General features: G+C 33.7%; 4 protein-coding genes across 4 annotated transcripts; 2 read left to right on the top strand and 2 right to left on the bottom strand.

Annotated features, from left to right (window-relative positions):
* Positions 1 to 36: 36 nt before the first annotated feature.
* On the bottom strand, positions 37 to 4,309 carry LOC123311739 (beta-galactoside alpha-2,6-sialyltransferase 2). Its single transcript, XM_044895810.1, has 4 exons — positions 4,172 to 4,309; positions 3,088 to 3,828; positions 2,339 to 2,713; positions 37 to 314 (listed from the first exon to the last, which is right to left on the bottom strand). Exons 2-4 carry the CDS (start codon positions 3,788 to 3,790, stop codon positions 73 to 75), a joined length of 1,320 nt encoding a protein of 439 aa, XP_044751745.1. The 5' UTR covers positions 3,791 to 3,828; positions 4,172 to 4,309; the 3' UTR covers positions 37 to 72.
* Positions 4,310 to 4,393: 84 nt separating this feature from the next.
* Positions 4,394 to 6,254, top strand: LOC123311740 (transmembrane protein 43 homolog). Its single transcript, XM_044895811.1, has 6 exons — positions 4,394 to 4,746; positions 4,797 to 5,020; positions 5,073 to 5,198; positions 5,255 to 5,495; positions 5,567 to 5,786; positions 5,862 to 6,254. Exons 1-6 carry the CDS (start codon positions 4,648 to 4,650, stop codon positions 6,086 to 6,088), a joined length of 1,137 nt encoding a protein of 378 aa, XP_044751746.1. The 5' UTR covers positions 4,394 to 4,647; the 3' UTR covers positions 6,089 to 6,254.
* A 322-nt stretch (positions 6,255 to 6,576) lies between these two features.
* Positions 6,577 to 7,706, top strand: LOC123310829 (COMM domain-containing protein 2-like). The gene is made up of 4 exons (XM_044894500.1): positions 6,577 to 6,731; positions 6,782 to 6,942; positions 7,128 to 7,301; positions 7,359 to 7,706. The coding sequence occupies exons 1-4, from the start codon at positions 6,665 to 6,667 to the stop codon at positions 7,578 to 7,580; spliced, it is 624 nt and encodes a 207-aa protein (XP_044750435.1). The 5' UTR covers positions 6,577 to 6,664; the 3' UTR covers positions 7,581 to 7,706.
* On the bottom strand, positions 7,625 to 19,518 carry LOC123310827 (very-long-chain (3R)-3-hydroxyacyl-CoA dehydratase hpo-8). Its single transcript, XM_044894499.1, has 4 exons — positions 19,103 to 19,518; positions 18,690 to 19,046; positions 8,174 to 8,352; positions 7,625 to 7,859 (listed from the first exon to the last, which is right to left on the bottom strand). Exons 1-4 carry the CDS (start codon positions 19,189 to 19,191, stop codon positions 7,777 to 7,779), a joined length of 708 nt encoding a protein of 235 aa, XP_044750434.1. The 5' UTR covers positions 19,192 to 19,518; the 3' UTR covers positions 7,625 to 7,776.
* Positions 19,519 to 19,588: the final 70 nt, after the last annotated feature.

Raw genomic sequence — 19,588 nt, forward strand, 5'->3', positions numbered from 1 at the left:
ATTAGGCTATCTAATCCAGTCGTTTTTTACATCGAAATTGTAGATGTATTTCAAACTGGTAAAATATGTCATTCAGCAGTTCATCTTCTTGAATCCAGGAATCCTCACAAATCCCTGTTGAAACACTTGAGTATCGTTGAGGACGTTTAAGCGATAAGTTATCAGTTTTTCTGCGGCGAGAGGATGCCACACACCAAAAGTACAGGCTGCGTTAATATCTGTGTCGTAATAATGGCAACGTTTGGTGACCCTAGTCGAAGGAATATATTCGATCAAATCAACGGATCCGCAAATGGGCAGAAGAAGCCTGAGACCTGAAAACGAAAGAAAAATGAAGCTAAAAAGCTAAGAGCAGAATTTTTCAATCTTAAATTTCGATAATAACATTCAATACACAGCCTGGTCTAACTACATGATACATATAAAAAAATCTAAAATTTTTGAGAAAACTAAAGAGAAAGCTTCACGAAACAAGTATTTCAGTATGGCGTTGATCCTTCTCTAGCTTGAATGATTCTCTGACACTTCGGTCACGGCCTTCTAAACCCCTGTCTTTAGACGGTCTTTAGACGGCCGTGCTTCGGTTAACATGCTCTAAATTTAATTAATTAGTTCAAAAGAAAATGACTCCCAGAGTTCTAAAATGATCACCTCGAGATCGTTTAAAATTTCTGGCTCCTTTCGGAACAACTCCAACATGGAGTCAACAACATTAACCAAAAAGGTTGACGTCCGGGAATAGGAAGAAATCCTCTACGAATATAAGATTTTGCACTTAGACGATAGGTACTTGTGCACCATACTCGACGAGGCCAAAAAAAATTTTGCAATTCATATTACCTTTAGAACTGTACCCAACTATGAACAAAACTGTAGCATCTTCCACCTAAAATTAAGATAACTATTTTTTAAATCATAAGTCCCCTTATGCACGTTAATGTCAATGCTGTTGATCATTTTAATTATAAGATTATTATCACCAGAATTCCAGAAAAAGAGAATTTCATGAAATAGCGTTATTCCTTTAACTGTTAAATGTCGATAAAATGACGAAAATATCCCGAGTAAAAGTCAAACAATCTATCGAACATAAAGAAAAACTCTTTAAGACCCTCGCTTTTCTGAATTCTTAGCCAAACCACGAAAAATTTTTGCTTCTCTATATTCTCATCTTGTACAACAAGAAGAGCTTGAACAAAAATACCCTGCGATAGTTATGTTAAGACTAGAGGTGCATACAAATTACTCAAATTGGTCTGCCAGACTGTGACGTGAAGTGCATTACCAACCGATTTGAGCGCTTCCGCGCATAATCCTAAGTTAGATTTTTGAATCATGCGCATTATGACGTGGGCCATGTCACGCCAGAGTAATCAGTATGCATGATACTTTGATATGATGAACGCGTACGTATGAAATATTCAGTGCTTCGTTATCCGTTTTTGCCTAATTCGACGGTCTGATAAAATCATGTCATGAACTGCATCGATATTTTCGGGGACTGACACAAAAACTGGCCTTCCCGATCGGTCATCATCTTCAATGGAAAATTTACCTCTTTTGAAGCTTGCAGTCCAATTTTTCACGGTCGCATACGAAGGACATTGATCACCAAGGTTATTAAGCATATCTTCGTAAATCTGTCTAATTCTTAACCGTTTTAAACACTGGTACTTAATGATGGCTTGATACTCCAATTTTTCGATTTTCACAATTTCGGTGGACCACTTCTTTCTTTTAATTTATTACTTAACTCTGGTTTACTTTTTTGACCTCTAACTTCGCACTGACACTTCTAATGAGTTATTGTTTGTTGCTATGGTAACGCAACATTTTTTTATGCATGGAACTGGTCTAGGCTAACTAGATATCAATAAATCCTCGTACTACTTAAAATCGACATACCTACTACATGCTGAACATTATGAGAACCTCGAATAAATATCGAGATAGTGTTGTTCATTAAGTGCATTTGTAATCCGCCATCAAGTGTCAATCACTCTTCTGTGGAGGGTGAACCAACCAACATAAACTTACGCACGAAATTTAAATTTCGTTTGGTTAACTCGACTTTCTCTGTTTCCCAGGACACTTTTTCGAATTTTTCTCTCGTTAAAACCTTCTACAAAAAATGAGGAAGGTTTCAAAGAGAAAATAAATAAAATCGGTTTTGCCGTTTTTACTTTTTATGCGATGACAACACAAAACAGGGCTCCGTTTTCATCTACATATAGATTTACCTACTGCTCCTCTTGTTTTTTTTTATTTTGTTTTCGTTTTGAAGCCGAATTTGTAGCGAGTCTATTGAATGAGACAGATGAATAACTGAGGGACTCACCTAAAAATCCCGATGAAGGAGGATTTTTCCTAAGCCTACTCATCGTGTTACTCTGCAAAAATCTCCACAGACCCCATAAAGTTCTCGGGTCCACCAGGTAGAATCGCGACTTTTCCACGGTTCTCCTATGTTCCATATAGTTCTCAAAAAGTTGAAATTCAGGTTTGCGTATCCATTCATCTAAGCTCGACGAATAATTGCCAGGATCCCAAGCCACCAACGTTACATTTTTGTACAAGTTGGAGTTCAAGAAATCGAACTCCTTTTTGGTAACCACTTGGGAGTTCAAGATACGGATTGTGGTTTTCTTGCCGACATCTTTTTCGAAATTGATTGTAGGAGCATTGTTGAAGCGCAGTACGAGATCATGGGAATCTGAAAAAAATAATAGGTATCTTGTATATATACTTTTTTAACCTATTTTTTCTAATCTGACAAGTCACATCAATATCTCGGCTGAAAATTTTTTTTTCTACGTCAAACCCGCTAATTTCTTTATACCGATTTCAAATCTTTATATTGAGATTTGGCACAAGCTTATGGCAAAATCATCAGTACGCCATACCTTGGGTCAACGGCTGAGTTATTGGGATTTGATATTCTTATGAATACTTATGATATAAAAAAACGGGAGATCCCACTTTTTTGAAAAATCTTCACCATTTTCAATTATTTTGAAAAAAACTCTAAATATTTTCAAATTACATTACCTACATTTTTCATCATTTCAGTTGATTATACGTACTCACCTATGAATCTTCCCAGATTGGAGCCGTACAGTGCACCGGAACTGGCTACAATAGCGCAAGTATTGAAGAATTTATTCTCGAAAACAGCCCTCTTCGGTAGGAATGGCCTCAAATACGATTCCACTGGTAAATCCGATCTTTTCAGCGTTCCAAATTCTACCCTCTTTAGGTCGCAAAGAACATCGTCCGGTATTTTACTCTCAACATTTTCTCTCGGCCCCTCGAATTGTACACTATAAGGGTTCTCTGAGCCGGACTTGAAGGCACTACTTTCATCTAAAATCACCCTTCTGAACTCCCTCAAAAGTTTTTCCTTATACTCGGTAGTTCTGGACAGGCAGTCGAAATCATTTGTGTTTCTTTTACACCTGTATTTTCTAGTGTCTAATTCAAAATTCGAGTTTCTAACGTTTGGAAATCTGGGTTTACTGTCTTTCACCACCGTGAATGTTGAATTATCTTTCAAATGTTTTCTCGAACGTATTTTGGCTTCTTCTTTGCGCTTGGGAATAAGAATATACTTTTCGGTTGGCATGAAACCGTGATTGTAGAAATAGATCTGCTGATCGTAAGGGGATGGGGTTGGATTAACTTCTCCTACCATATACAGCCAATATTGTGACCAAAGAACATACATATATCCACACATCCCAAAAAACAGAAGATTTATGAACACCCATATTGTCACAACTGCAGGCCGCATTTTAATAGTTCATTTTACAACCATTTCCATATCAGTAACTGTGAAAAAGTTCACATACACTAAGTCGAAATGAAAATAACTCCGGAGTGGAAGAATACAAAGCAATATTCGAGTAATAAACTGAGTTACTCAACAATCCATGTCGAATCCCGAAAAAAAATATTCATTTCAATCAAACTAATCACACTATCAATGACAAAACATAAAATATTCAACGATATGAAAACTATAATTTCAATTTAAAACTTTATTATAAAAAAATATATATAACAAATAATAAAGAATATAAAAACTAAATACAACAAAAACACGCCTCCTCTTCAAATAACATCAACCTAGCACACTACCTCTAGTAAGCACAATTCCACTAAACATACATACTTTCTTCAGGATTTCATCTTCCAGTCTTTAACTTAATGTAAAGCTTTTTCATTATAAATGGCAAAAACTATACATTTGTTAGTCTACGGATTATTCTGCCGTAAATGCTTTTAAATGTCATGTATGTTTGATTGAAATGTGAAATTTCGCATGTCAATGTCATATATCTTATCGAAATGTCAATTCTGTCAATTATTATTATTATTTTAGCCTATCATGATCCTATCATTTATTAAATGGCAAATTGAATAGTAATTGTTGCATTTGTTGCAAGGACAGATCAGAGTATCTGATATTTTGCATATATCGAAATAAATGTTTATTTCTGATCAGACTTTTTGATAGTAGATGCATCCAACATGTAGGCAATTCGCAAAGCAGGCATAAAAGTGTGGAATAACAAAAAGTTGCTTTATAATTTTTAAAGCTTAAAACAGATCAAATCTACCCTGAATATTTTCTTAACAAATTCCCTCATGAATTCCATTAGTGATGAATTTTATAGAAGCTGGTTAACCTCAATTATAGGCATCGCATTATTTTGTACGGGTGTTTGGCTTCTAACGTGGAACGAGGTATGTTTAAGATTTTTGTTGAATAAATTCGATTAATCATTTTCGTTCAGGGACGGGCAGTTCACCATGCAGATATCTTAGACGAAGCCTACAATAGCGTTTTATCCTTAAATTCATATGAATCTGCTCAAAGGGAATATGATGGGGAATTGATTCATATAAGTGGACCTATTATTGTTGAAGAGCCCCTCACAGAACCAGATTATGGTATATCAATTCAATCGGTGAAGTTGAAACGAAGAGTTCAGATGTATCAATGGGTAGAAGAAGTTATGTAAGTGTCTTTGATTTCAAAATGGCATGAGAGACTATTTACATTTTTCTAGCACCAGAAGTACAAATGAGATGGGTTCTAGCTCAGATATAGCAGACTACCATTATGATACAGAATGGAGGGATAAACTTGTTGATAGTAGTAGTTTTTATATACGTCATGGGCACCAGAATCCTATGTAAGTTTGTATAATTTGAATGGATGTATATTATTAAGTAAAGGATATTGTTTTAGTGAAATGCCTTTGAAGACACATACTTATCTGGCCCCATTTGTAAGAGTAGGTCGCATAACTCTTGGGAAACACATAAAAAAAAAGTTCAATGATTTTGTAGAGGTTACTAGCGATGAGAGACCAGATAATAAAAATATCAAGCTTCATTTGGGTATATATTATCATTGTGAGGATGTCTGGAATCCAGAAGTAGGAGATATAAGGGTTCAGTTTTACTATGCAGGATTATCTGGGGATCCAGTAGGTTGCACATATTTATAAATATATATATGATATAAATATTACTTATAGCTTCATAACTCCTTTTTCAGGTCACTGTCATTGCAATGCAGAAAGATGGTATTTTAGTACCTTATGTCACTTCAAAAGGACAAGAGATTGCCTTAATAAGACATGGTATACTTAGCGTTGATGATATGTTTTCTGCAGAGCATTCCGATGCTAAAATAGAAACATGGAAATATCGAGCACTAGGAATGTTCATTTTATATGCTTCAAGTGTTTGTTTAGCTAGGCTTTTGAGAATAGCTTGTAAGTTCACTATAATATTTTGGAACATAAACAACTATTGATGTACAAATATAAACTAACAGATTTTTTTTTCAGTCAACAATATGCCTATGCTTCGAGGCATGTTCTCTGAAGAAATAAGCAATTATTCCAATTTAATGATTACCCTCTCAGTAGCTTTGTTCGTCATTGCCATGGCTTGGATCGCCTATAGGCCAATGCTAGGAGTTGCTCTGTTAATGGCTGCTATAAGTCCTTTTATGTATTGCAGTATCAACTTGTATAACATGATGCATTTACAAAATGGCTACCACAACAGATGAGATTAACACATGCTTATAAATTTCAGTGTTTTCTGTTCTTCCTTGACTAAATATTTACAATAATTCTATTCTAGTCAATAATTTGTGATAGTGATTGTGTGATATCGTATTAGTATGTCCAAAACTGTAATTGAAGAAGACTAAGACTAATATACACTCGCCTTTAGAATTTCAGTCTTAATTAATCTAATATTGAATAGGTTTCAGAGGGTTGGGATTATTGATAAAAAAAAAAATTTCAAATTTACTTGATAAGACATTGTCCGATATTAATTTAGTTCCGGATCTCGTCCGCTACAACAGCGCCAATTAATGTTATGCGAGTTCCCTATCTAAACCTATCTGTGAACGTAAAGAGATTGCTACATCTTCTTTACTCTCCATAGTCATAACCTGTTCAAGTTGATTAATATTCTGAGATTTCAACTTCACAGTCCATATAATATAATCGGAAGAAGATTAATTCTATGCATATCTGGACTCTGCATTTTGACATTTGAAGTTGACAAATCGATGTAAATATTGACATTTTAGTGATAATTTTTAATTGGGCTCTGTGGGTAAAAAAAATAAAATATGTTGATATCACTAAGAAACGATCATAAAGAACACTTAAATTTGTTGAAAGATCAGAGCACTCAAGGTAGTCATTATTATGATTTAGTACCATATGAGATAATATTTTGTTTACAGTACTCGTTAATTTCTGCAAATTATCTATTGACTATTTAAACAATGGCCCCAATGAAAAATTATACTCAACTGCATCAGAAAAACTTGGGGTTACAGCTGACGATATACAAAAGTGTGTTTACGGATTGGTTAATTTACTTATGCTGTCTTGCCAACATAGGGTAATCCATGAAACCTAATCTTTATACCTGGGAGTGAAGGATATGTTTAATTTTACGGTATTATTCAATTGGTTTTCTATTGTATGAAGTGATAAAAACATTTGTCAACAATAAGCAGAATGTCCCACAACTCCCAGGTGCAGATCTTTAAATCATTTTACTTCTTAATAAAGTTAGGATTCCAGTTGAGTGAAGCTGATTTTCGAGACTCTATTCTTACACTTGGATTCAATGATGATCAAGAGGCTATATTGAATAAATTTTTTCAAAGTAAAAAATCTGAAGTAATCAAAATTCTCCATCAGTTGAGTGTTAAAGAACCCCATTTTGATAACTTAGAATGGAGACTGGAAGTAGTGGTAATGTTTAATTTCCTTATGAAGTACCTACATGATCCATCATACATTTTATTGTAGGTCGCTTCTAGGTGCATGCTTAAACAAGCAAATCCTATATTAACTATGGATCTTTCTCTCAAAACACAGAAAGAAAATTGTGTGGATTACACTATTGACCATCATATCATTCAGACTGATGTTAATAACTTGAATCATATTTGTAATGAATTGGAAACAGCTTTAAAGGAATCAAAAAGTAGACACTGCAGGAAATTACAGAGAACCTTGATGACTTCATAAATGGATCTTTCATTTTCTTCATGGAAGGATATTGATAAAAATCATACCAAGGAATTTAAAATAAAATCTAACTTTATACATTCCATATGAACAGTTCGATACAAAAATAAATATGAACAACCTGTATCTTATATTTTTTGAACATTCATAAATAAAATATTATCTCAACAAAAGGGCAACAGTTTGTAGAACAGAGTTAACTCAGCTTCTTCACAGGTGTTTGACCCCCTAGAACTTTTCTTCTTAAGGTGAACATGTGCAAATATAACTGAGGGAAGACTGAAATAAATCAATAAAGATTAGTCATGTTAAATTAAAGCATTCATTAAAAAGCATTATCTTCTTTTTTCTTCTATTGTTGGCAATTATTTTTTAACTTTTTTTGCCAGCAAAAAGTATGTTACAGAAGATTATTATCCAAAAATAAGGATAATAATTTCTGTACTAATTAGTGTTAGGATCAATTATAACACAAAACGAAAGTTGAAGGTAATGGAATAGATAACTCCATTACACTTACGATCCATGAAAAAATTAAGCAAACAATTAATGGACAGATTTTGAAGCTAAATAAATGGAAATGATTTACTCACAAGGAATGTACATCGTCATAACAAGGATTAGGAAATGAGAATAGTTGAAAATGAAGTTTAGGGTGTTTGGCATTTGTACAGACAAGAATCCTGTCTTTCTTATTTCCCATTGAGCTGCATACAGACACAATAACTCTCCAGTAACTCCAATAGGATACAGGATTATGAATGTGGTATATCTGAAACAAATCAAATCAGAATGGGTAATGTAATCGGAAATTTGTAACAAAAAGTTCTACCAAGAGTATTTTAGCGAAAAAATTTAATTTTCATCTGATGAATGAAATTCGCTTGATGTCACTTATTTTTGGGTTTTAAGTGATTTATATTATCTTGTTGACAGGTGCCAGCTCGTGCTGAGCCTTATATTTAGAAAATAAAATTATTACGAAGAATGTTTCAGACGACATAGAATCAAAATCCGTAAAACATTCGGTCTGCATGTAATCTATTTTGGACACTACAAAAAGCAGTTTTGAAGTTATTGAACACGATTCTCAAAAATGTGGCAACGCTATAGTTCGCAATTTTGGATCAATCAAAGTGAAATTTCGCAGGTTGGTGCGTGACGAAGCCTAGTGATTTTCGAGAAAATCCATCTAGTCGTTTTCAAGTTTTTTTGAATATGCCTTGTTAGAATTTCGCGGGTAGGTACCTCGTCAGGAATATTCTGCTAGCTAGGCCGTTCTCGAACGAATTTTCTTTTAACAAAAATCGAGACTCCTATACAAAAAGCGGTAATTTGGGAGCTTTACCTGGACGAAGAACTCTACGTGGATTTACTTTATTTCCGAAGATTCTGAAGGCATACATATAGGTACCTAATGATTTATGAATAACGAATCTATATTCATTAAATTTTCACGTCACATGTACGTTCGTTTCGCAGCATCGTTCAAATTGAATGACAGGTATCGATTCCACTACATTTCGCCAAACACCTAATTATTTTATAATCGTACGTTTATTTAGGTAATTACATACAATATTTCATTAGTTCGATACCTATACGCAGCGCAAATAACCAATTTACTCGATGATATAGTGGGAAAACAAATCGTAGAATAAAATGAATGAGGAAAAATTTCCATGTCAGCTTTTATATCAATATATTCATAAATCAAAATATTTATTGGCTTCGCAATAGTAAAAACTTGGTGTGGAGTTTATAGTTAACGCTCTATTACCGCCGAACAATATTTTTTCGTTTCACAAAGTTTATGGTTGTAATCCAGATCAACTTTTATAATCTTCAGTCATAAAATTTTCACATTATCTATACTATACGTAAATAAAATAACAGTCTGCTATTTTCGAATATTTGACCTTTTCGGGTTACTTGCATATTTTATCATCGGGTATCTTTGAGTTGAATACTCAAAGATATTATCTAAGCCCGAGTCTGAACCTAATCAACTCTCAACTCTTTTCAAAAATTTTGTCTGTTATGAGAAGTTTTAGAATTACTTCAATAATAACTCGAAAACGAAAAATCGTAGAAGGCTACGATTTTCACCACTCTTTTTTTTTTCGAAAATGTGCTATCTGTTGTGCTATAGCTCCTCTAGTTTCCGATATTGGCAGCATTGTAAAAATAACCAAAATATTCTCATTTGTAAAGAGGCTTTCAAGACCTTTTAAATGAAGTACCAGTCAACCCCTCTCCCCCATTCAATTTCTAGGGATTGAAGCGCCCCCTCTTAGTGGGTTGTTCGTTCAAGCCTCAAATATACGTCAAAAGATGTCTCACAAACAAAATCACTCGAGATATTTCGGGAAATTCTTCAAATCACTGTGCGATAAGAAATATACGGGCTGGCTTTTCTGTATCCCTGTATCTTCTGCACTTCCAACGGCGTAGTCTTTAGATAAACAAGGATTTCGCACATAAGTTGAAATTATTTGGATTCATTCAAAAAATTAAGGTGATGTGATGTGATTAAGGTAATGTTCTTCAAATAATTATATTATCAAAACATTTATTCCATCGCCAACGAATTCAGTTATAAACCTTGATGATGAGTGCTTCGAAAATAATGGACACAATAGTGAAGTGAAAATTCAAACAATGGAAGGCACCATTGTTAGAAATCAATGAACTGATGAATAACTCGTTATATATTCGTTATTTTAATTCAGTACAGTTTCTATTTCGATCCATGAGTTCAAATAATTAACCTCCATACTTATACTGCATCATGAAAAGAAAAATGCAATCCCTGAAATATTCATTCGACGTTTTCAAACGTCTACATTTAGATTTTCATTCAAAAATAGGAGAATATAAACAGCATAGATAATCTAAGAAACAGAGGTTAACACCCACTTTATTAAGTGGAGTGGCATACTGATAGAAGAAAAAAGTAAAAAGTAGCCTACCTATCAGGAGATCATCCCGGACAAACAAGCAGACAAAAATTTTAAAAAGAGTTTATGCAACGTGCAAATAACCGAAAAAAGTAAGATATTCTAAAAAATACAGATACTCCAATTCTATTTAATGCTACCTATAGATTGAACCTGATTTTGGTTTAGTGCTAGTAGAATAACGTTCTTGAAAGAATTCCGGGAGCACACATCTAAGGATACGTAACATCTCAAAAGGCAAAAGGGGAGGAACAAATTATGGGAGTAATCTTGGTGTATCGCGGAAAAGCTGTGTGAACAATTCAAAAGAATTGATACACGATCACTCGTGATTTAAATACGTAATTAAATACAATACATAATATGTATTTAGTACCTATTTGTTAAAAATGTGATTTACAATAATTGGTACGTGGTTATTTCAAATACCTGACGCTGAGTTGTTAGTATCACAAATACTTATGGCTACAAAATACATTTTCACATATGTAAATACATTTGGCGTCATGAGCATGAGGATAGTTTTCAGACATTAACCAAATGATGGAAATAAGGCATACTTTTTCGCCAATATTTTATGTATGGACTCAATCTTACAAATCTCGAAGATATGTACCTCTGAAAAAGTCTGGAATGTACTAAAACAATATATAATTCAATTTTCCACATAGTGAGTTGAGTTTCAATAAACGATCTCGTGAACGATCATTACATTGAATATCTATCTTCTAATGAAGTCCTTGTACCAAAAGGAAAATGTCCATGTACATGTAGAAACCTTATTACGTTCACCATAAATCACTGATAAGTAAGTAAAATCGATATAATTATACTATCCAAACAGGCTACATAACACCTTTTTAGCTGATGAATCTGACTGTAGGTAAACAATTTTTTCAATTGTAACCAGACTCGTGGTCTAGGTCAATTACCCAAAGATCTTAAAAAAAGGCTCTAATTTTGAACAGAGTTTCTTAATAAACTTTTTAGGCTTTTCACTCCCAATCACTGAAACAAAATCAATTAAAGATTAAATAAACGATTTGCTCCTGCGTAAATTCTTGCACTAAAATTTGTCAGGAGCAAATCAACTAGAAAAAATTGTTGCCTGACGATGAACTGAAAATAATGAAATGCAGAATCCTCCCAGAATAAATTTCAATCGATATTTGAACACAGTGTCATTAATTTCGAAGTCCAAGCAATATCTTTATTTTTTCTATCTCAATTCAAAGTTGAAATAATTTTTTTTTAATCTCCACATTCTGTACCCTCCCATTACACGTAAAAAGTCTGAAAACCGCTAAGACACGGAAATCGATAAGCGAAAGTTATCAAATATACAGGGTGACAGAGGAGTGTGTAAATGGTCCATAACTTTGTTTCTACCCAAGTTACCGACATGATTTTTTTGAAGAGTAGGCCTGACAATGAGCATATCCTAAAAATAATTTTCATGTGCATACAGGATGTCCGAAGATAAAATACACAGATGGGTTAGGTTTATCCTTTATTGCGACAATTTTTTGCTACTCTCCACAGGCCACGACAGTTTCGTGGTTGCGTTGTGGTGGATACGTGTGACTCAGGCCTTAATTCGAGCAGTTTTTAGCGGATAGCCTGCATTGTTAATGGTCCTATTTTTTTTAATCAAATAAACGTTCGAAAAAGTTAACTGTTAAGTTTTCAAGAGAGGTATAATTCTTTTCCTGATTCATGCCATAGGTTCTTTAAAAAATTTGCTTCAAATAAAAATAAATCCGGGCTGAAGAACTTAAGGGGTAGTAAAACCTCAAGAATCTCTATTTAAAAACGGCATTCACTAGTTCCTAATTTACGCTTTCAATTTCTTACGTGAAGCATTGATTTTTTTTAAATTTAAGGTAAAGGACGTCTTTATGTCACCACATCTCTTTTTTTTCCAACTTAGCTGTTTTTTTATGAGAAAAAAAACTTGAACTTTAGTGTCAATAAAACTTGTTTTCACAATAATTTTTCGGAGGTTTTTCGATAAAAATAACGACGGGGTGAAATCGGCGATTCAATTGTTTATATATTGCTAAGATTTTCATAGCGATATACATATATGTACCAAAATTACGCTGAAATTTAGGAATAACTGAAAATTATTCAATATTCCTAATATTACCTCTGACGTGGTAATTTCTACTTTTCAACTGACTAAGTACGTAAATCAAGCTATTGCTCAAAGATGTGACACATTTTCGTATTTGGGGTAGCATCCATAAAGCAACCAATGTCGATCGTCTTGATCTCGAATCGTATGTACTACATCCACTTAACTTTGTACTTCGGCTGCAGGCAATTCCTAATCGATACATACAAGCTCAATCACTTGATTGGGCTATATCGATATTTTCACTTCATTTGCAATCCCATCGCACTCCATACGTCGTTTAGAACTTCAACATCAAACATCTATTGATTGAACTTTGACTTATCGATTATCGGAAGCGATAAAAAATGACTAAAAAACGAGATTCTGGAATCTAAATGATCCGTACTTTAATTTCGAAACGGTACAACACATTCTCAAACCAGTTTTTCAAAACCATCAAAATACGGATTCAAGACAACCGCGAAATCATAAATACCGTAGTCTGTGTGACCACATAAGAAAATCATTTGAATAATTTCACCTCTAAACGCAGGTTTTTATTATTACTCTCCATATGATGAATAAAATCAATATCTAATTGATGGATATCAAATTATCAGATGAATTCTTCATTATTCAATAATAATATTAAAGATCTTAACAGAATCGTATCAGAAGAATCAAATACATAACATTTTTGGGGACGAGATCTAGTTCTCATAGCCATCATAACCCAAGTCGAAGTACAGTTTTATATTGAACCAAGAAGATATACTAAAGGGGTGCAATTCAGTTCAAAACCGATTGAAAGCGTGATGACGTGGAAGGTGGCAATGTGGAGCTCACTGACAGAACTCCGTTAGCAGCGGCGTAGCGTAGACTTGTGTAAAGTTGGAAAGAAGATGATTTAAGTTTGTATATTCAACATTTGTGTGAAGACATTGTTTATCTGACGAATAAGTCACAGGAAATGCTGCAGATCCTTTCACGAGTGAGGCTGTATAACACACACGTCGGAGCTAAGTTCAGTTGAAGTCTTTTGACATTCACCCTTCTCTCCTTATAACTTATAATTATTCAGTCCTGGAAATTCTATTATTGCTGTGGAATATTGAATTTAGAATATTGAAAACTGCTGTGACCCGGATAACTTTCGAAACCGATAAGCGATATATAATATTCCGGTATTAAAATTTTCGTTACTCATTTAATACTTATCTAAAGCTAAGCGGTGAAAAGTATTCTATTGTGCAATATCGATGTTTAGCACAGAAAATATTTATAATTTTAGGTTTAGGTTTTAGATGGGTATGCGCACAATACATAGATATTTTAGAAATATCGATATTCCAGGTGTAGATCAGTAAAATTATATCCCTATAAGCTGTCTCAATGAATCTTTGAACAAAACTTCACCCAAATATCCAATTATCGTTCAAATAAAAAATGAATTGGAGAAAAAAATGAATGGTGATTTGAAAAGAATCGATTCCTATTGGAATAGATATTTTCGAATTTATAGAGTTCGATAATGGAATTGGATACTGCATTGGACCCGAAGTTCAACTCATTGCAATTCAAAGATTCATTGGCCAAATGTAGTCACATTATACTTCAAGGTCATTATCTCGACGCACTGTGTCAGATGATTCTTGGAATTCAAGAGTATCAGATAATAATGATGACAAATGACATAATAAGCATAGCATGCTTGACATAAAGTTTTCTTGGCCCAACTCAATATTTCCACTTTTAGGTTGATTTTCAGATTTTCTACAAAGAAACAATATACAAAGGGCGCAATACATTTTGCGGCATTAATTGACTCCGGTGTTTCTTTTAGGAAAATTTGAAAATTTTTAGTTCTCAACAAATTGTAAAGTTCAACCAGGTGAATGACCTTAAGATATAATTTGAATACAATGTTCCTTAACACGTATTGTTTCAATGGAGTTGCTTTGTCCGCCAATTTCATTATTTCCAGTAATAAATCTTCAGAATCGAGCAGAAAAAAAGCCCACCTTGAAACTTTTCACTTCACACGGTTTGCGTCATGTATGATCATAAAACGTGTAAAATAATCGGTCAGTCCTGCCTTTTATTGGAAAACTACCGGAGGCAAATTCGCGAAAATTTATGGAACAAGTTTTACCAACGATTTTCTTAGCCTTAGACCTCCATCCAATCTCAAAAAGTATTTTTTCTACAAGCGTGCGCGTTCAACCTTTTTCCCGCACGCATTTTAGGTTGCAAAGAGTCACTTTTCCAAAACGTGCGGGAAAAACGCCTGCTATTTCTTTCCCGCACGCATTTGCGTGCGGGAATGGATTAGCAGGGGTTTTTCCCGCACGCAAATCTTATAGAATAAATTAAATTCTATCATGTCTCTATGCACCGAACGTCAACGATGAGTAACCCATGGTTACGACATGCAGAATTACGTCTGTCATTTTATATGAATTAATCATAGACATAGAGACATGGACTGAGCAATGCCAGCATGAAATTGGCTATTTATTAGAAAGAGAGAAAAGCTCGTCGGGATATACCTTTCTCTTTTTTGTTCACATAGAGGTGAGTGTAGACCAATCAAAATTCTAGAAAAAGACAACTGCATTCCCGACGTGTTTTTCTCTCTGTCACTTTTTTTGACCGTATTTCATGCATAGATATAAAGGGAAGGCACAGTCCACGTCTCTATGTCTATGGAATTAATCAAATGAGATATGATATGTATCGTGCAATTGATATATTTATATATTTCAAGCGCTTGTAGAAAAAATATTGTTCCTAACTCTTGCGGAAAGTGTCTTGCCCGCACTCAACTGCTTACCCGAACTCTGCTTCGCATCGTTCGGGCAACGGCAGTTTCGTGCGGGCAAGTATCACTTTCCGCACTTGATAGGAAAATAACTATTTCCGAAATTTTCTAGGCTTATGGAAGTCTGAGCCAGAATTCACAAATATTTAATATTGTTGCATGTCTTCGGCATTTACTATTTTGCAGAAGAACGCCCGAACAGGTTAATTTTTATTTACCCAGCTTTTCATGTATAATTATGGTTATATTTGTATTTGAATTTCAAAGAATGACTTTCAGAGAAATAAATAAGAACAGTAAGAATGTTTGTGATCAACCTCACAATAGGTACAATTTTGAGCGTCATTTTCATTAACCCGTATATCAACTTTTTACCATATGGCCAAAATGAGATCAAGAAGTTATTGGGTAGTGAAAGCTTGGTAGTAAACTTGAAACTCGGTCGAAAACTTATGGAAGTTTTAATCTTGGTATAGTCAAATTCTAAGAAGAATATTCTGATATTGAATTGATGTGGCTGATACTTGATGAAAATCCAGAATTAAACTAGAAACTGAATTACATGATTTTCACTGTAAGACTAGTTATCCATTAGCCGCTATCGCGTTTCGCTATCACAATAGCATCTTCAGATTACGTAACTTATACTAGTGAAAATTGTGTTATTCAGTTTCTAGTTAGGAATATTTTGAAATGAGACTTCGAAAATAATCAAAAATAATGTTATCGAATTTTAAATTGTTTTTTGTTCGACTCCATTTAACTTAAAAGGTTTGGAAATGTTATCTTTTTTTCGTGGAATACTGTAAGTAAGTACTAGATATATCGAAGTCGATTTGAATTTGATAACTATTTTGTGCGTCAATAATATTGGTGTAATTTCGATGTTTAAGGAATTGCAACTATTTATGCTTGCACGGAAGTTTTTTCCGAAGCAATCACCTTAGAAAGTTCGAAACAAAATTCACCTCGTTATGAAAGACAATGAAGATAGTCTTTAGGAAGCAAAAACCAGCTTTGGGCCAATAAACATTCTTTGTATGAAAGTATATTCCATTAATGCTCATCGGCATGACATTAATAGCATATCACACAATGTTACTTTGATAACAGCCAATTTCGAGACTAAGAAATAAATATGTATTGCGTATTAAAAAATACATATTTCCATGCTTATCCTAATTGAATAGGAGATCAATTTGGTCACAGTTCACAATTCTGAAAGACAACCGACTCCATCAGCCATAATAATAATACCTAATATGGATCGATTGGCATGGACAAAAAACTCATTGGAAATGAAAGTGCCTATATAATGTGGCAGATTTGCTGAACCGATTTTTATTACGAAGTTCAATTTGTCCGTTCATTTTTAAACTAGAATAATAGTGCCTTTTCTAATATTTGCACTCACATCGTGTAATAGTTCTTGCAATTTATAAGTTTGTTGACCCTTTGATTACGCCTGGAGTACTACTAAATGTTGCTAAAAATATTGATTAATCTTTTAATTACTGTCTAGCAGAAAACGCTGAAAAAATTTCAACATATCAATACTCAGAATTCGTTCAGAAATTCAACCACTCAAGGAACTTCCAACGAGTTTTTCGCAAAAGAAACTAACGCCAAAGAGAATTTTTTAGCATATTCGTAAAGAGATCTGCAGAACCTTCAAAATTATATATCATTGGACCACTATTGTCATTTAAGATTCTTGAGATGGTTACCAACCCGCTTACGGGAGGATCGTACATCCACCAATTTGCAATGAAAAGATGTATCCCTGGAAGTGTGTTTGCGGTTTGCCCTCAAGGGGTGGTTCAAAACCGTTCCCGGATGTGGGAATTTTTTCGGTCAAAATAATCCCGGCAATCGAGCAAGGCGATAATTTTTGGCAAAAAAGTATTTTTGATGCACCAAACCATTTCAAGTGATACAGACCTAACGATTTTTTACTGGGACATTTTTTCCCAGTAAAAATCATACATTGATATAGGGTCACTCCTAATGTAGACGGTAACAAGAGGTTAATCTAAAATTCAATGTTTTTGTTTTTGAAAAATTTTCCATCATTTAGTAAGAGTTGAGTAAACGAAATAAAGTGCGGGAATCCCACGAGGCCGAGCACGACGACAGTTCAAAACATGAAAATTTGAAACGAGCCGATGTATCAGAAAAGAAAAATATTGACGATATAATATCTGTATCGACAACGGATACAGGAAGAGTAACGTTGAGATGTTTGAATAAACGCGTGATGATATAAAAATATTTTGTCCTTCAACAAATCGTTCCGAAAAATTTATAATACATAGATAATAAATATGTATAGGAAAGAGTTTGAATTTAGACAGGACAGAAATATTTATCTCATTTTTTTTCCACAGAATTGAAGAAATTCTACCTAATTTACATTGTAGGAGAGAAATAATATTAGGAAATAATGAAATATTGAGAAAATATTCTCTCATTCTGTTAGGTAAACTGTGAACTATTTTAATTTGAATGGCCAAGTCAGGTTCTAGTTTCAATCAAAATTTGAATCAATAATGTAAAAATTTCAAGTTTCTTTTTTCCTTGATAATTGTTTGTGAAAATATCCATTGATAATTGTTTTGATGCTCTTAAAATTATGATTAACTTTAGTTCACTTCAATATATGAAAACTTGACCAATCATCAACCCACTGGCACCAATAACTAGACAAATAAACATGAAATTCCATAATTCGATATATAATGTGAGCAGAGTAGAACTGAAATAAATATAATAATAATTATTTCAGATGTATTCTGATATAAGTGCCTACCAGGACACGATTTTTCGATCCCCATATCAACAAATGGTGAAGTTTCCAAAAAAGTAAAAACATATTCTCATACTGTTTTGTTCAAACGTAAAAATATGAATAAAATGAACAAAAAGCACGCACAATTCATGCTAAGATAAATCTGCCTTGAAATCATAATTTGTGGTATCGTGGTGTGAATCGTGGAAAAAATTTCTCCAAGGAGAAAATGATAAATGCTAATTGTTCATTATTTAAAATCGTGAATGTAGGTATTAATATTATTTCAAATAAAACCTAATATTGATGTCATCTTAAATCCTGGATAATGAATAAAAATACGAAAATGAGGATTATTAGTAAACTGTGATGAATGAATATATTTTAGAATATGTATTTGTTGTGATGAAAAATTACTCACCTTAACCATTTAATAAAATAAGGAACATAACCAAGAAGAGTGAATGTGTAGTTTCCATATCGAATGACTTCTGTAACTGACCAAGCAAAGAGTGCCAATGGGAGTCCTAGAGATTCTCTTGATGACTCGGTTACCATAAGAACACCACACACTACAATAACTCGAGAAGAAATCTGTTGAACTGTTACGATGGGATTTGAAGAGACAAATTTTAAAAAGGCATGGATCACTTCTAAAATAGCGGCATTTTGAAATATAATCAAAGTGTATTTAACAGTATCATAGAGGGACTTGTCCGATTTAGCATCATTTTGAGAGAGGTAGTAGGTTATCAATTGGTACAAAAGGAATGACCATCTGAAACGATATTCTTTGGTGAATTGATCAAAAGAAGAGTTTTATTTTGAACTCACCCAATTGTCTGTATGGCATTGTAAGCTATCAAATAATTATGAATTAAAGCAGAAGCTTCTTTCTTTTTATTTTCTTTCACACTTGCCATACTTCAATGGCAATAAAGAATTTATGGGAAATTCACCAAAAAGATATAAAACTCAAGTGAAGTGACCCAGATAAACTCTAGATGAAGATCACTAGGCGAAATCTGAAACGAGCTTCGCACCTCGACCTCGCACAGTCGATCGTTTCCCCACCTGAACTTTATTTGCTCATTAATGAAAAAGCGTCCAGCGCGATGTGAGTCTGCCACGTACTTTCTGATTTAATGAAATTATATTCATATTTTCCTTTCCATTCATTCAGAATGTACGTATTCATCACTTTCGTTTTGATATCATCTTTCTCGTTTGACAAATACTTCCCCACTCCTAACGTCCTAACCTAACATTCAAAAGTTGTCAAAGAGTGTCAAAGAGGTTATGTTCAGCATCAGCTGTCAA

Source organism: Coccinella septempunctata, chromosome 4, assembly GCF_907165205.1.
Source record: "Coccinella septempunctata chromosome 4, icCocSept1.1, whole genome shotgun sequence".
Lineage (NCBI taxonomy): Eukaryota > Metazoa > Arthropoda > Insecta > Coleoptera > Coccinellidae > Coccinella > Coccinella septempunctata.

Coding starts and splice junctions, on each gene's coding strand:
- LOC123311739 (XM_044895810.1), bottom strand. CDS start 3,790: ATGCGGCCTGCAGTTGTGACAATATGGGTGTTCATAAATCTTCTGTTT. Junction 2,714..3,087: donor CAATCTGGGAAGATTCATAG/GTGAGTACGTAT, acceptor TATTTTTTTCAG/ATTCCCATGATCTCGTACTG. Junction 315..2,338: donor TCCTTCATCGGGATTTTTAG/GTGAGTCCCTCA, acceptor TTTCGTTTTCAG/GTCTCAGGCTTCTTCTGCCC.
- LOC123311740 (XM_044895811.1), top strand. CDS start 4,648: ATGAATTCCATTAGTGATGAATTTTATAGAAGCTGGTTAACCTCAATT. Junction 4,747..4,796: donor GGCTTCTAACGTGGAACGAG/GTATGTTTAAGA, acceptor ATTTTCGTTCAG/GGACGGGCAGTTCACCATGC. Junction 5,787..5,861: donor TAGGCTTTTGAGAATAGCTT/GTAAGTTCACTA, acceptor TTTTTTTTTCAG/TCAACAATATGCCTATGCTT.
- LOC123310829 (XM_044894500.1), top strand. CDS start 6,665: ATGTTGATATCACTAAGAAACGATCATAAAGAACACTTAAATTTGTTG. Junction 6,732..6,781: donor GAAAGATCAGAGCACTCAAG/GTAGTCATTATT, acceptor TTTTGTTTACAG/TACTCGTTAATTTCTGCAAA. Junction 6,943..7,127: donor TGCTGTCTTGCCAACATAGG/GTAATCCATGAA, acceptor TTAGGATTCCAG/TTGAGTGAAGCTGATTTTCG.
- LOC123310827 (XM_044894499.1), bottom strand. CDS start 19,191: ATGGCAAGTGTGAAAGAAAATAAAAAGAAAGAAGCTTCTGCTTTAATT. Junction 19,047..19,102: donor AATGCCATACAGACAATTGG/GTGAGTTCAAAA, acceptor ATATCGTTTCAG/ATGGTCATTCCTTTTGTACC. Junction 7,860..8,173: donor TATGACGATGTACATTCCTT/GTGAGTAAATCA, acceptor GATTTATTTCAG/TCTTCCCTCAGTTATATTTG.